The sequence below is a fragment of the Olea europaea genome, unplaced genomic scaffold, assembly GCF_002742605.1.
Source record: "Olea europaea var. sylvestris unplaced genomic scaffold, O_europaea_v1 scaffold1506, whole genome shotgun sequence".
In the NCBI taxonomy this organism is placed as follows: Eukaryota; Viridiplantae; Streptophyta; class Magnoliopsida; order Lamiales; family Oleaceae; genus Olea; species Olea europaea.
Genome location: NW_019232636.1, coordinates 39,876 through 49,369, shown reverse-complemented (window position 1 = coordinate 49,369; position 9,494 = coordinate 39,876). Strand labels below are relative to the sequence as shown.

At 37.2% G+C, this 9,494-nt stretch overlaps 1 protein-coding gene, 1 long non-coding RNA gene and 1 pseudogene across 3 annotated transcripts; 1 reads left to right on the top strand and 2 right to left on the bottom strand.

Moving 5' to 3' along the window:
• Positions 1–207: 207 nt before the first annotated feature.
• On the top strand, positions 208–1,521 carry LOC111376437 (annotated as a pseudogene).
• A 1,373-nt stretch (positions 1,522–2,894) lies between these two features.
• Positions 2,895–3,517, bottom strand: LOC111376438. 2 transcript variants are annotated; one of them, XR_002699481.1, is made up of 3 exons: positions 3,478–3,517; positions 3,317–3,381; positions 2,895–2,934 (listed from the first exon to the last, which is right to left on the bottom strand). It is a non-coding gene; the product is annotated as an uncharacterized LOC111376438 (long non-coding RNA). The 2 variants fall into 2 exon arrangements; XR_002699482.1 differs by having other exon boundaries at positions 3,488–3,513.
• A 3,162-nt stretch (positions 3,518–6,679) lies between these two features.
• On the bottom strand, positions 6,680–9,139 carry LOC111376436. Its single transcript, XM_022999399.1, has 6 exons — positions 8,998–9,139; positions 8,635–8,725; positions 8,207–8,530; positions 7,988–8,108; positions 6,887–7,780; positions 6,680–6,778 (listed from the first exon to the last, which is right to left on the bottom strand). The coding sequence occupies exons 1-6, from the start codon at positions 9,137–9,139 to the stop codon at positions 6,680–6,682; spliced, it is 1,671 nt and encodes a 556-aa protein (XP_022855167.1).
• Positions 9,140–9,494: the final 355 nt, after the last annotated feature.

The following is a 9,494-nucleotide window of genomic DNA, read 5'->3' as shown; positions in this document are numbered from 1 at the left end:
ATCAGACATTGAGCACCGAGCCTAATAGGCTGATTTTCTCTAAATACCCAATAGGATTGGACTACATCAATTGTGGTGTGGATTTATTAATATTCTTCAATCACGGGCTCATAGCCTATGAAGATAAACGGGCCTGGATTTTTCATTATTGCCTAGGGGTTATTTGGGCATCACTTACCAAAATACCCTACAGTTTCTTTGTCAAATATGGGCACCAATTTTGCTGGAAAGCCTCACGCAGTTCTTGTACCATTTCCAGCTCAAGGGCCACTTGATTCCTATAGTGCAACTAGCTACAATTTTTCACTCAAAAGGATTTTACGTCACTTTCGTCAATACTAAGTATAATCACAGGTGCTTAATCCGGTCTAAGGGAACAGACTGGGAAAAGGGGTTCAAGGATTTCAGGTTCGAGACTATATCAAAATGATTACCACCATCTGATCGTGATGCAATGCAAAATCCTGCCTAGCTAGGTGAAGCCATTCGAAAGAATTGTTTACCTTTTTACAAAATCTACTGTCGAAGCTTGTTCATTCCAATGAGGTTCCACATATCACATGCATAATTTCAGATGGAGCCATGAGCTTTGCCATAAAAGCTGGTGAAGAATTTGGTATACCTGTTGTTCAATTCTGGAGAACCTCTGCTTGCGGCTTCATGGGATATCTGCAATATCATGAACTCATAAAGAGAGGAATTATACCTTTTAATGGTACATTAAAACCTTTTGTTTTAGCTAAGGATGTTGGTTCTATTCTTAACATGGTATCAGATATCGGCTCTTGATAATTGTGTATGACTCTGTGACAGATGAAAATTTCATGGAAAATGGCTTGCTAGACATGCCTGCAAAACTGGATTCCAGGTATGAAAAACATGCGATTGAAGGACATGCCGAGCCTTATTAGAACAACAAACCCTGATGATGTCCTGCTAAGTTACTTACAAGACGAAGCCCAAAACAATTTAAAATCTTCTGCAATTATCATGAACACTTTCAATTATCTTGCCCATGAAGTTTTAGAGGCAATTTCACCCAGTTCTCCCCAAATTTACACTGTAGGTCCCTTTGCAATGCTTACCAGGGGCTTACCAGAAAACCAATGAAGCTCTTTTAAGCCAATCATATGGAAAGAAGATGCAGCCAGCCTAGAATGGCTGGATAAATAAGCACAATATTTTTTAATCTACGTAAACTATGGATGTGTCACTACGATTTCTGATCAACACTTAAAAGAGTTTGCATGGGGCCTTGCAAATAGCAATCAACCATTTTTGTGGATTGTTCGGCCAACTATGGCGATGGGGGAGTCGGCAACATTGCCTCGAGATTTTCTCGAGGAAACCAAGAATCGAGGTTTGCTCACGAGCTGGTGCCCACAAGATCAAGTGCTTTCCCACCCATCAGTTGGAGTCTTTCTTACTCATTGTGGATAGAACTCTACACTCGAGAGTATTTCTGCAGGGGTGCCCATGATATGCTGGCCTTTCTTTGCCAAGCAGCAAACACACTATTAATGACACGACCTGTCCCGACTCAACCTAATTGACTCGACATGTGTTGTGCGCCAGTGGTAGATGCCAGCTAAATGTCGGACCCACTACCAAGGCAAACTTGACCTAATTTGATTGTGCTATATTTCTATGAAAATTTTGACAGAGTTTTCCCTTAAAAATGGACAAAACCAACCTGAAAAATCATCAAAACCTCAAATAGACATTCAAACCAAAAGTTTTAGAAACCACCACTTCCACTAATACCACCACAACTAAAACAAAATTTGACTGAGTGCTTCTATAATAACATCATGTCTACACGCTAGCATTACATCAATTACAAACCCTTCTACAAAGTGCATGACACCCCAAATATTAGACAAAATACTTAATAAACATGAGTCCCCCAACTATTCATTACATACTATGAAACGGTCTCTTTCGCTTCAGCAGGGTTTTACAAGTATCTCAAAACTCAACGGTCTCCTGATAGGAAAAACATGACAAAAATATGAGTTCGCAACTCAGTGAGTGGATGATTTGCAAATAAATAAACTTTTTCCATTTATGCATATTTTCTAAAAATTTCAACTTTATTAAATCCTTGAGAATTTCTGAATCTAGTAATACTTTTAAAAACTAAACATGATTACATTATAAAATTCTTTGTTCTAAATTCTAGATAAGTATCTGTAAGGTATAACAAATATAAAGAATCTGATATTCATGAAAATTTATTAAATATTGCTGCTGCTCAATACTAGTAGCTGAAAACTTTATTCTAAAAACTGAATTAACTGAATTCCATAATCTGAAATCTGAGAACTGGATAAATACTGAAAAATCATACCAAAAAGAGTACCCAATGAATAGCCTTGCACGTGTACAGGGTAATCTTGATGTACAAGGCAAAGCCATTCAAATCTGATAATCTGGTCATACGTACGCAGAACTGTCCCAAAGGCTAATCACCCTAGTACACAGCCCAAAGCCTATATGTGTACAAGAGTGGGTCCCAAAGACCTTTGATAATCTGGTCATACACTATGGAAACACATTCACGATAGCGCAGAGCGGGTAAAATCACTATAACTAGTCATACACTATGGAAACACATTCACATCAGTGCAAATTGGGGTAAAATCACCTGGGTACTTTCTGGTGATTTTTATAAATAAGTTTAACTATACTGAAACATGTAAAAGAATATATCATGCTACTAAAATAATTTAACTGAACTGAATTTAACTTCAAAAGCAATTGATAATAAAATCCATTTTATTCTGAAAATCATGCTATGAAGTCAACTTTATAAAATAAATAACTTTAAAATTTAAAGAAGACTTATTTCTGAAAAATAAGTTTTATCCACTCATAAGCTAGGAGCTACAAGCTAGATTGCCTAATAAACGTTTCCAATTTCCTCGTCACCACCTGAAATACGATATTAATAACCAATTTATCCTCTATCTAATCAATAAACCTTAATATCTAATGATAGAACTTAATTTAAATTCTCTTGACACTTGAATAAATTCTCAAATTTTTCTTTATTAATTGGAGCTAATCACACTTTATAATCCCTTGACTAATAACTAATTATCAACATAACCTTCTTCCCAAGTTTAAAACTAATTTTACTCTCCAATCAAGTGAAACTAGTAACCATAATTCCGCCCATTTAATATACATTTTGTTCCATAAAATCAATTCCCAAGTGAAATATTCCATTTATATAATCATTTCCACAATTAAATAATCAAAATCCCAAAATCGGATTCTAGGGTTTCCCAAAAAAAAATTGACATCTCCTTACCTTAATGTAGATAGAAATTCAAGAATCAATAACTTGAGCTCCAAGTAGTATTCATCTCAACAAATCTGAAAATTTCAAACTAAAATAAAACCCTAGAATTTTAACATAAAATTTATCTACCTCTTGAAGAAAATAAAGAGAAAGGAAAAATGAAAATAGACCTTGAACTACCTCTTTCCTTTCTTCTTCTTCTTCTTCTTCTTCTTCCATTTTCATTTTTCTCCTTCTTTTTCTTCCCTTTCTTTCCCTTTTCTCTAATTTTTCTCCCTTTCTATTTGGTCTCCAGCTCTCTACCATTTCTTCAATGTGTGTGTGTGTGTGATTTTGAGTGAAAAATGGGTCAAAGGTTGAATATAAATTCCACTTACTCAAAAATTGCAAGGAAAGTCCCCCAACTCCATTTTTATATCACATTTAATCCTAAACTTCCAAAAAAATATAAGTAAATTCTCAATTTTAAATTGTATCCAATTTAACCCTCACATATTGCCAATTGGGGAATAAACTTCAATAAAATATTTTAATCAAGTCAAGTCCCAATAAAGTCGTTTATTTCATTTAAGTCCCTATGTGACATTGACTTTGAAAATTCCACTATTAACTTTGACTAGATAAAAATGTGGGTTGTAACAATCTTACCTCCTTAAAAGAATTTCGTCCTTGAAATTCAACTGGCAACTGACTGGGTAATGAATAAGTGAGGATATTGAGCACGCATCTGATCCTCATTCTCCCACGTAGCCTCTTCTACTGTCTAATTCTGCCAAAGTACTTTAACAAGTGAAACTGTCTGGTTTCGTTGAGTTTGCACTTTCTTGTCTAAGATTTTCACTGGCTCTACTATATAAGTCAAATTCTCCTTCAACTAAATTGGCTGAGACTCCAGAACATGAGAAGGATCAACAATGTACTTGCGAAGCATGAGAATATGAAAAACATCATGCATCCGGGATAATTCATCGGGCAGATCTAATCGATATGCAACTGGACCAATCCGCTCAATATTCTCATAGGGTCCAATATATCTTGGACTCAACTTTCCTCGCTTGCCAAATCTCAACACCCCTTTCCAAAGAGATAATTTAAGAAAAACTTTATCTCCTACTGCAAATTCAAGGTCTTTCCTACGCTTATCCGCATAACTTTTCTGTCTATCCTGTGCTGCTCTCAACTTTTCCTTGATCAAATTCACATTTTCGGACGTCATTTGAACCAATTTCGGGCCTTCTAACTTTCTCTTACCAGCTTCATCCCAACAAACTGGCGTCCTGCACTTCTCACCATATAAAGCTTCAAAAGGAGCCATTTCTATACTAGAGTGGTAGCTGTTATTGTAAGCAAACTCCATCAATGACAAATGAGTATGCCAACTATCCTTGAGCTCTAAAACAGAAGCCCTCAACATATTCTCAACAGTCTGTATGATCCTTTCTGACTGGCCATCTGTCTGAGGATAAAAAGCAGTACTGAAATATAGTTTAGTACCCATGGCTTCCTGCAAACTGGGCCAAAATTTAGATGTAAAATGAGGGTCTCTATCAGACACAATGGATAATGGAGTACCATATGAGCTTACTATCTCATCCACATACTACTTTGCCAACTTATTTAAAGTATAAGTGGCTTTGATCGGCAAGAACTTGGCAGTTTTGGTCAAACGATCTACAGTCACCCAAATTCCATCATGACCATTTTGAGTACGAGGAAGACCAAATAAAAAGTCCATAGTAATGTACTCCCATTTCCACTCTGGAATAGGCAATGGCTGTAAAAGTCCTGTTGTTTTCTAATGAAATAGCTTTACCTGCTGACATATAAGACATTTGGATACAAAATCTGCTATCTCTCTCTTCATACCAAGCCACCAATAATGATCTTTCAATGTATGATACATTTTAATACTGCTTGGAAGCATAGCATAAGCAGAACTGTGAGCTTCTTCCAAAATCTCTTTCTTCAATTCTGGAATATTTGGAACACATAATCTATTACCCATAGCTAGCGCCCCATCATCTCTAATCACATAATCCGTTCTTAACCCAATACTAACTTTTGCTTTCAATATTCTCAATGTCTGGTCTTGAGATTGAACTTCTCGAACCTTATCAATCAAAGTAGGCCTCACATGAAAATGAGCTAATACAGTACTTGAAGTAGTAGCTGACAAATGAGCATGCAATTTCTGGAATTCACAAATCAAAGAAGCATAAACTGCACTAGCTGAAGAGGAAGAACTAGTCTTTGTACTCAGAGCATCTGCAACCACATTAGTTTTCCCTGGATGGTAATCAATCTTACAATCATAATCCTTAATCAACTCCAACCATCTTCTCTGCCTTAGAATCAGTTCTTTCTGATCAAAAATATACTTCAAACTTTTGTCATTAGTAAATATTTGACATTTCTCACCATAAAGATAATGCCTCCAAATCGTCAATGCCAACACTATTGCAACTAACTCCAAATCATAAGTTGGGTAATTTAACTCATGCTTCTTCAATTGTCTTGAAGCATAAGCTACAACTTTTCCATTTTGCATTAGAACACAACCCAATCCTTGGCGTGAAGCATCACTATAAATCACAAACTCTTCACCCGGAGATGGAAGAGTAAGTATAGGAGCAGAAGTCAACCTTTTCTTCAACTCTAGAAAACTCTTCTCACATTCCTCATTCCACACAAATTTGGTGTTTTTTCAAGTCAAATTAGTTAGAGGAAGAGCAATTTTGGAGAAATTCTCTACAAATCGATGATAATAACCTGCTAGTCCAAGGAAACTCCGTACTTCTGTAACATTAGTAGGGCATTCCCATCTCATAATTGCCTCGATTTTATGAGGATCTACATAAATGCCTTCTGCTGAAATGGCATGACCCAGAAACACAACTTTATCCAACAAAAATTCACATTTGCTAAATTTAGCGTACAACTGCTTATCTCGCAAAGTCTGCAAGATAATCTTCAAATGTTCAGCATGCTCATCACAGCTATGAGAATAAACCAATATATCGTCAACAAAAACAATCACAAATTTATCTAAATATGGGTGAAGCACCCTATTCATCAAATCCATAAATGCAGCTGGGGCATTAGTTAATCCAAATGGCATCACCAAAAATTCATAATGACCATACCGAGATCGAAAAGCAGTCTTTGGTACATCAACATTTCTAATTCTGAGCTGATGATAACCCGAACGTAAATCAATCTTTGAAAGTATCGAGGCCCCTCTAAGTTGGTCAAACAAATCATCAATGCGAGGCAACAAATACTTATTGTGGACTGTCACTTTATTCAACTGTCTGTAGTCAATACACAATCTCATTATGCTATCTTTCTTCTCACAAATAAGACTGGAGCTCCCTATGGAGATACACTGGGTCTAATGAAACCCTTATCAACTAAATCCTGCAACTGAACTTTCAATTCCTTTAGCTCTGCTGGAGCCATTCTGTAAGGTGCCTGTGAAATGGGTGTTGTCTCGGGAATCAAATCAATACAGAATTCTATCTCCCTATTTGGGGGTAATCCCGGAAGGTCTTTTGGAAAGACATCGGGAAAATCTCACACAACTGATATATCATCAATAGCCCGCTTTGTAATCTGAGTATCAATTACATGGGTCAAATATGCATCACAACCCTTTTTGAGCATTCTGTGAGCATCCAGGACAAATATTACACAAGATGGCAAAATTCTGCGCTCTCCAGTGAGAACAATTTCAAGCTCCCCTGGGCTTCTAAATACCACTTCCTTACGAAAACAATCAATTGAAGCACGGTGATTAGATAGAAAATCCATCCCCAAAATAACATCAAAATCATGAATGTCAAGAGGAATTAAATCTGCTTTCAACTCATGATAGTTCACTCTAATCCCACAATCTTTATATATACGATCTGCTAAAAGTGAGTCCCCTACTGGAGTCATTACTACCAATTCATTATCTAAAGACTCTGACATTTGATTAGCATAGCTAGCAAGTGTGCTAGCAAGTGTGTGAGAAATAAAGGAATACGTAGCACCCAAATCAATTAAAGAACAAGCATTTCTACCAAAAATAGATAACATACCCACTACCACATCTGGTGACTCCTCTGCCTCCTGCTGTGTCATAGTAAACACCTTGCCCTGAGTCCTGGATCGACCTGCCTGGACTCCTTGTCTAGAAGCACTACCCCTAGCAGCATTAGATTGTGTGGCCCCCATCGACCCTGCTGATGGAGTTCTTTGATCCCTGTTCTGTCTAGTCATACGGATCCCTGGCTGTGGAGATACTATCTGAGATGCTCCAATCTGCTGAGATCTAGCTGGATAATCTTTCCTTATGTGTCCCATCTGACCACATTGATAACAAACTCCAACCCCTCGAAGACACTCGCCTGGATGAAACTTCCCACAAGACTGGCACTGTGGAAAGCTCCGATAATCAGAAGCCTCACTCTGCCTCGCTCCTTGAATTCTCTATGAAGGACCATGTACATTAGAATGGCTTCCCACTGACTGTTGTCCAAAACTCTGACTATGTCTTGATCCCTGACTAGAGCTAGAACTCCCAGACTTAGATTTAAAACTGCCAGATTTAATGACACCTGGCCAAAATCCTTTTCTATTCTTCTTGAACCTTTCTCCTAAAACTCCTGATTGACTACTACCACTTCGAAAGGTCACCTGTACTCCTTGATTACTTCCTTCATGAATAGCTATCTCAACCCTCAATGCCGCCTCAAGCAATAAACCAAAATTTTGATGCCCATGAGCAGTAACCATAGGCCGAACTTTGATCTCAAGCCTTGCTCAAACCGTCTACACCTATCTCTCTCCTCAGCTACCAAAGCACTTGCATACTTAGACAGTTCGACAAACTTTACATGATATTTAGCAACAGACATAGACCCCTGCACCAATCTTAAAAATTCATTTTGTTTTGCATCACGATAAAATGGTGGATAATATGTCTCAAAGAAAGATTTCTTGAAAATGGTCCAGGTGATGATACTTGGATCTGGATACTGACTTCGGAACGAAATCCACCAATCAGCAGCTCCCCCCTTCAATAAAAATACAGCAATGCGTAATTTTTTATCCTCTGAGCATTCTATCACATCAAATGTGCTTTCCAAAGTCTTCATCCAAAGTTCAGCATCGGCTGGATTAGATGTACCCATAAAAAATTTTGCTCCAAGTTTCATCGCTCTCTCTACAGAGTTATCTCTATCAGTATTTGGTAGAAGGGAAGCAATAGTTGTAGCTATTCAATCGGTGATGGGGTCAGGTTGCACCTGAGACTGGTGCACTGATTCAGCAGCCCCACTGACCCCTCCAACATGTCTTTCTTTAGGAGTATTATGAGCTTGAGATACTGGATTTTGGTGCCTGCGAGTTCTGCCTCTACCATGCATGACTTACCTACAATAATGAGGGACATAAAAACATCATATACATGCAATGTTACTCATAAACTTTAAGACCACGCTCTGATACCAATTGACACGACCCGTCCCAACTCAACCTAATTGACTCGACACGTGTTGTGCGCCGATGGTAGATGCCAGCTAAATGCCGGACCCACCACCAAGGCAAACTTGACCTAATTTGACTGTGCTATATTTCTATGAAAATTTTGACAGAGTTTCCCCTTAAAAATGGACAAAACCAAAATCTCAAATAGACATTCAAACCAAAAGTTTTAGAAACCACCACTTCCACTAATACCACCACAACTAAAACAAAATATAACAAAATTTGACTGAGTGCTTCTACAACAACATCATGTCTACATGCCAGCTTTACATCAATTACAAACCCTTCTACAAAGTGCATGGCACCCCAAATATTAGACAAAATACTTAATAAACATGAGTCCCCCAACTATTCATTACATACTATGAAACGGTCTTTTTCGCTTCAGCAGGCTTTTCCAAGTATCTCAAAAATCAACGGTCTCCTGATAGGAAAAACATGAAAAAAATATGAGTTCGTAGCTCAGTGAGTGGATGATTTGCAAATAAGTAAACTTTTTCCGTTTATGCATATTTTCTAAAAATTTTAACTTTATTAAATCCTTTAGAATTTCTGAATCTAGTAATACTTTTAAAAACTAAACATGATTACATTATAAAATTTTTTGTTCTAAATTCTAGATAAGTATCTGTAAGGTATAACAAATATAAAGAAT

Coding starts and splice junctions, on each gene's coding strand:
- LOC111376436 (XM_022999399.1), bottom strand. CDS start 9,139: ATGCACTTTGTAGAAGGGTTTGTAATTGATGTAAAGCTGGCATGTAGA. Junction 8,726..8,997: donor GGTGGTTTCTAAAACTTTTG/GTTTGAATGTCT, acceptor TCATTATTGTAG/GTAAGTCATGCATGGTAGAG. Junction 6,779..6,886: donor CTATTGATGATATATCAGTT/GTGTGAGATTTT, acceptor CCCATTTCACAG/GCACCTTACAGAATGGCTCC.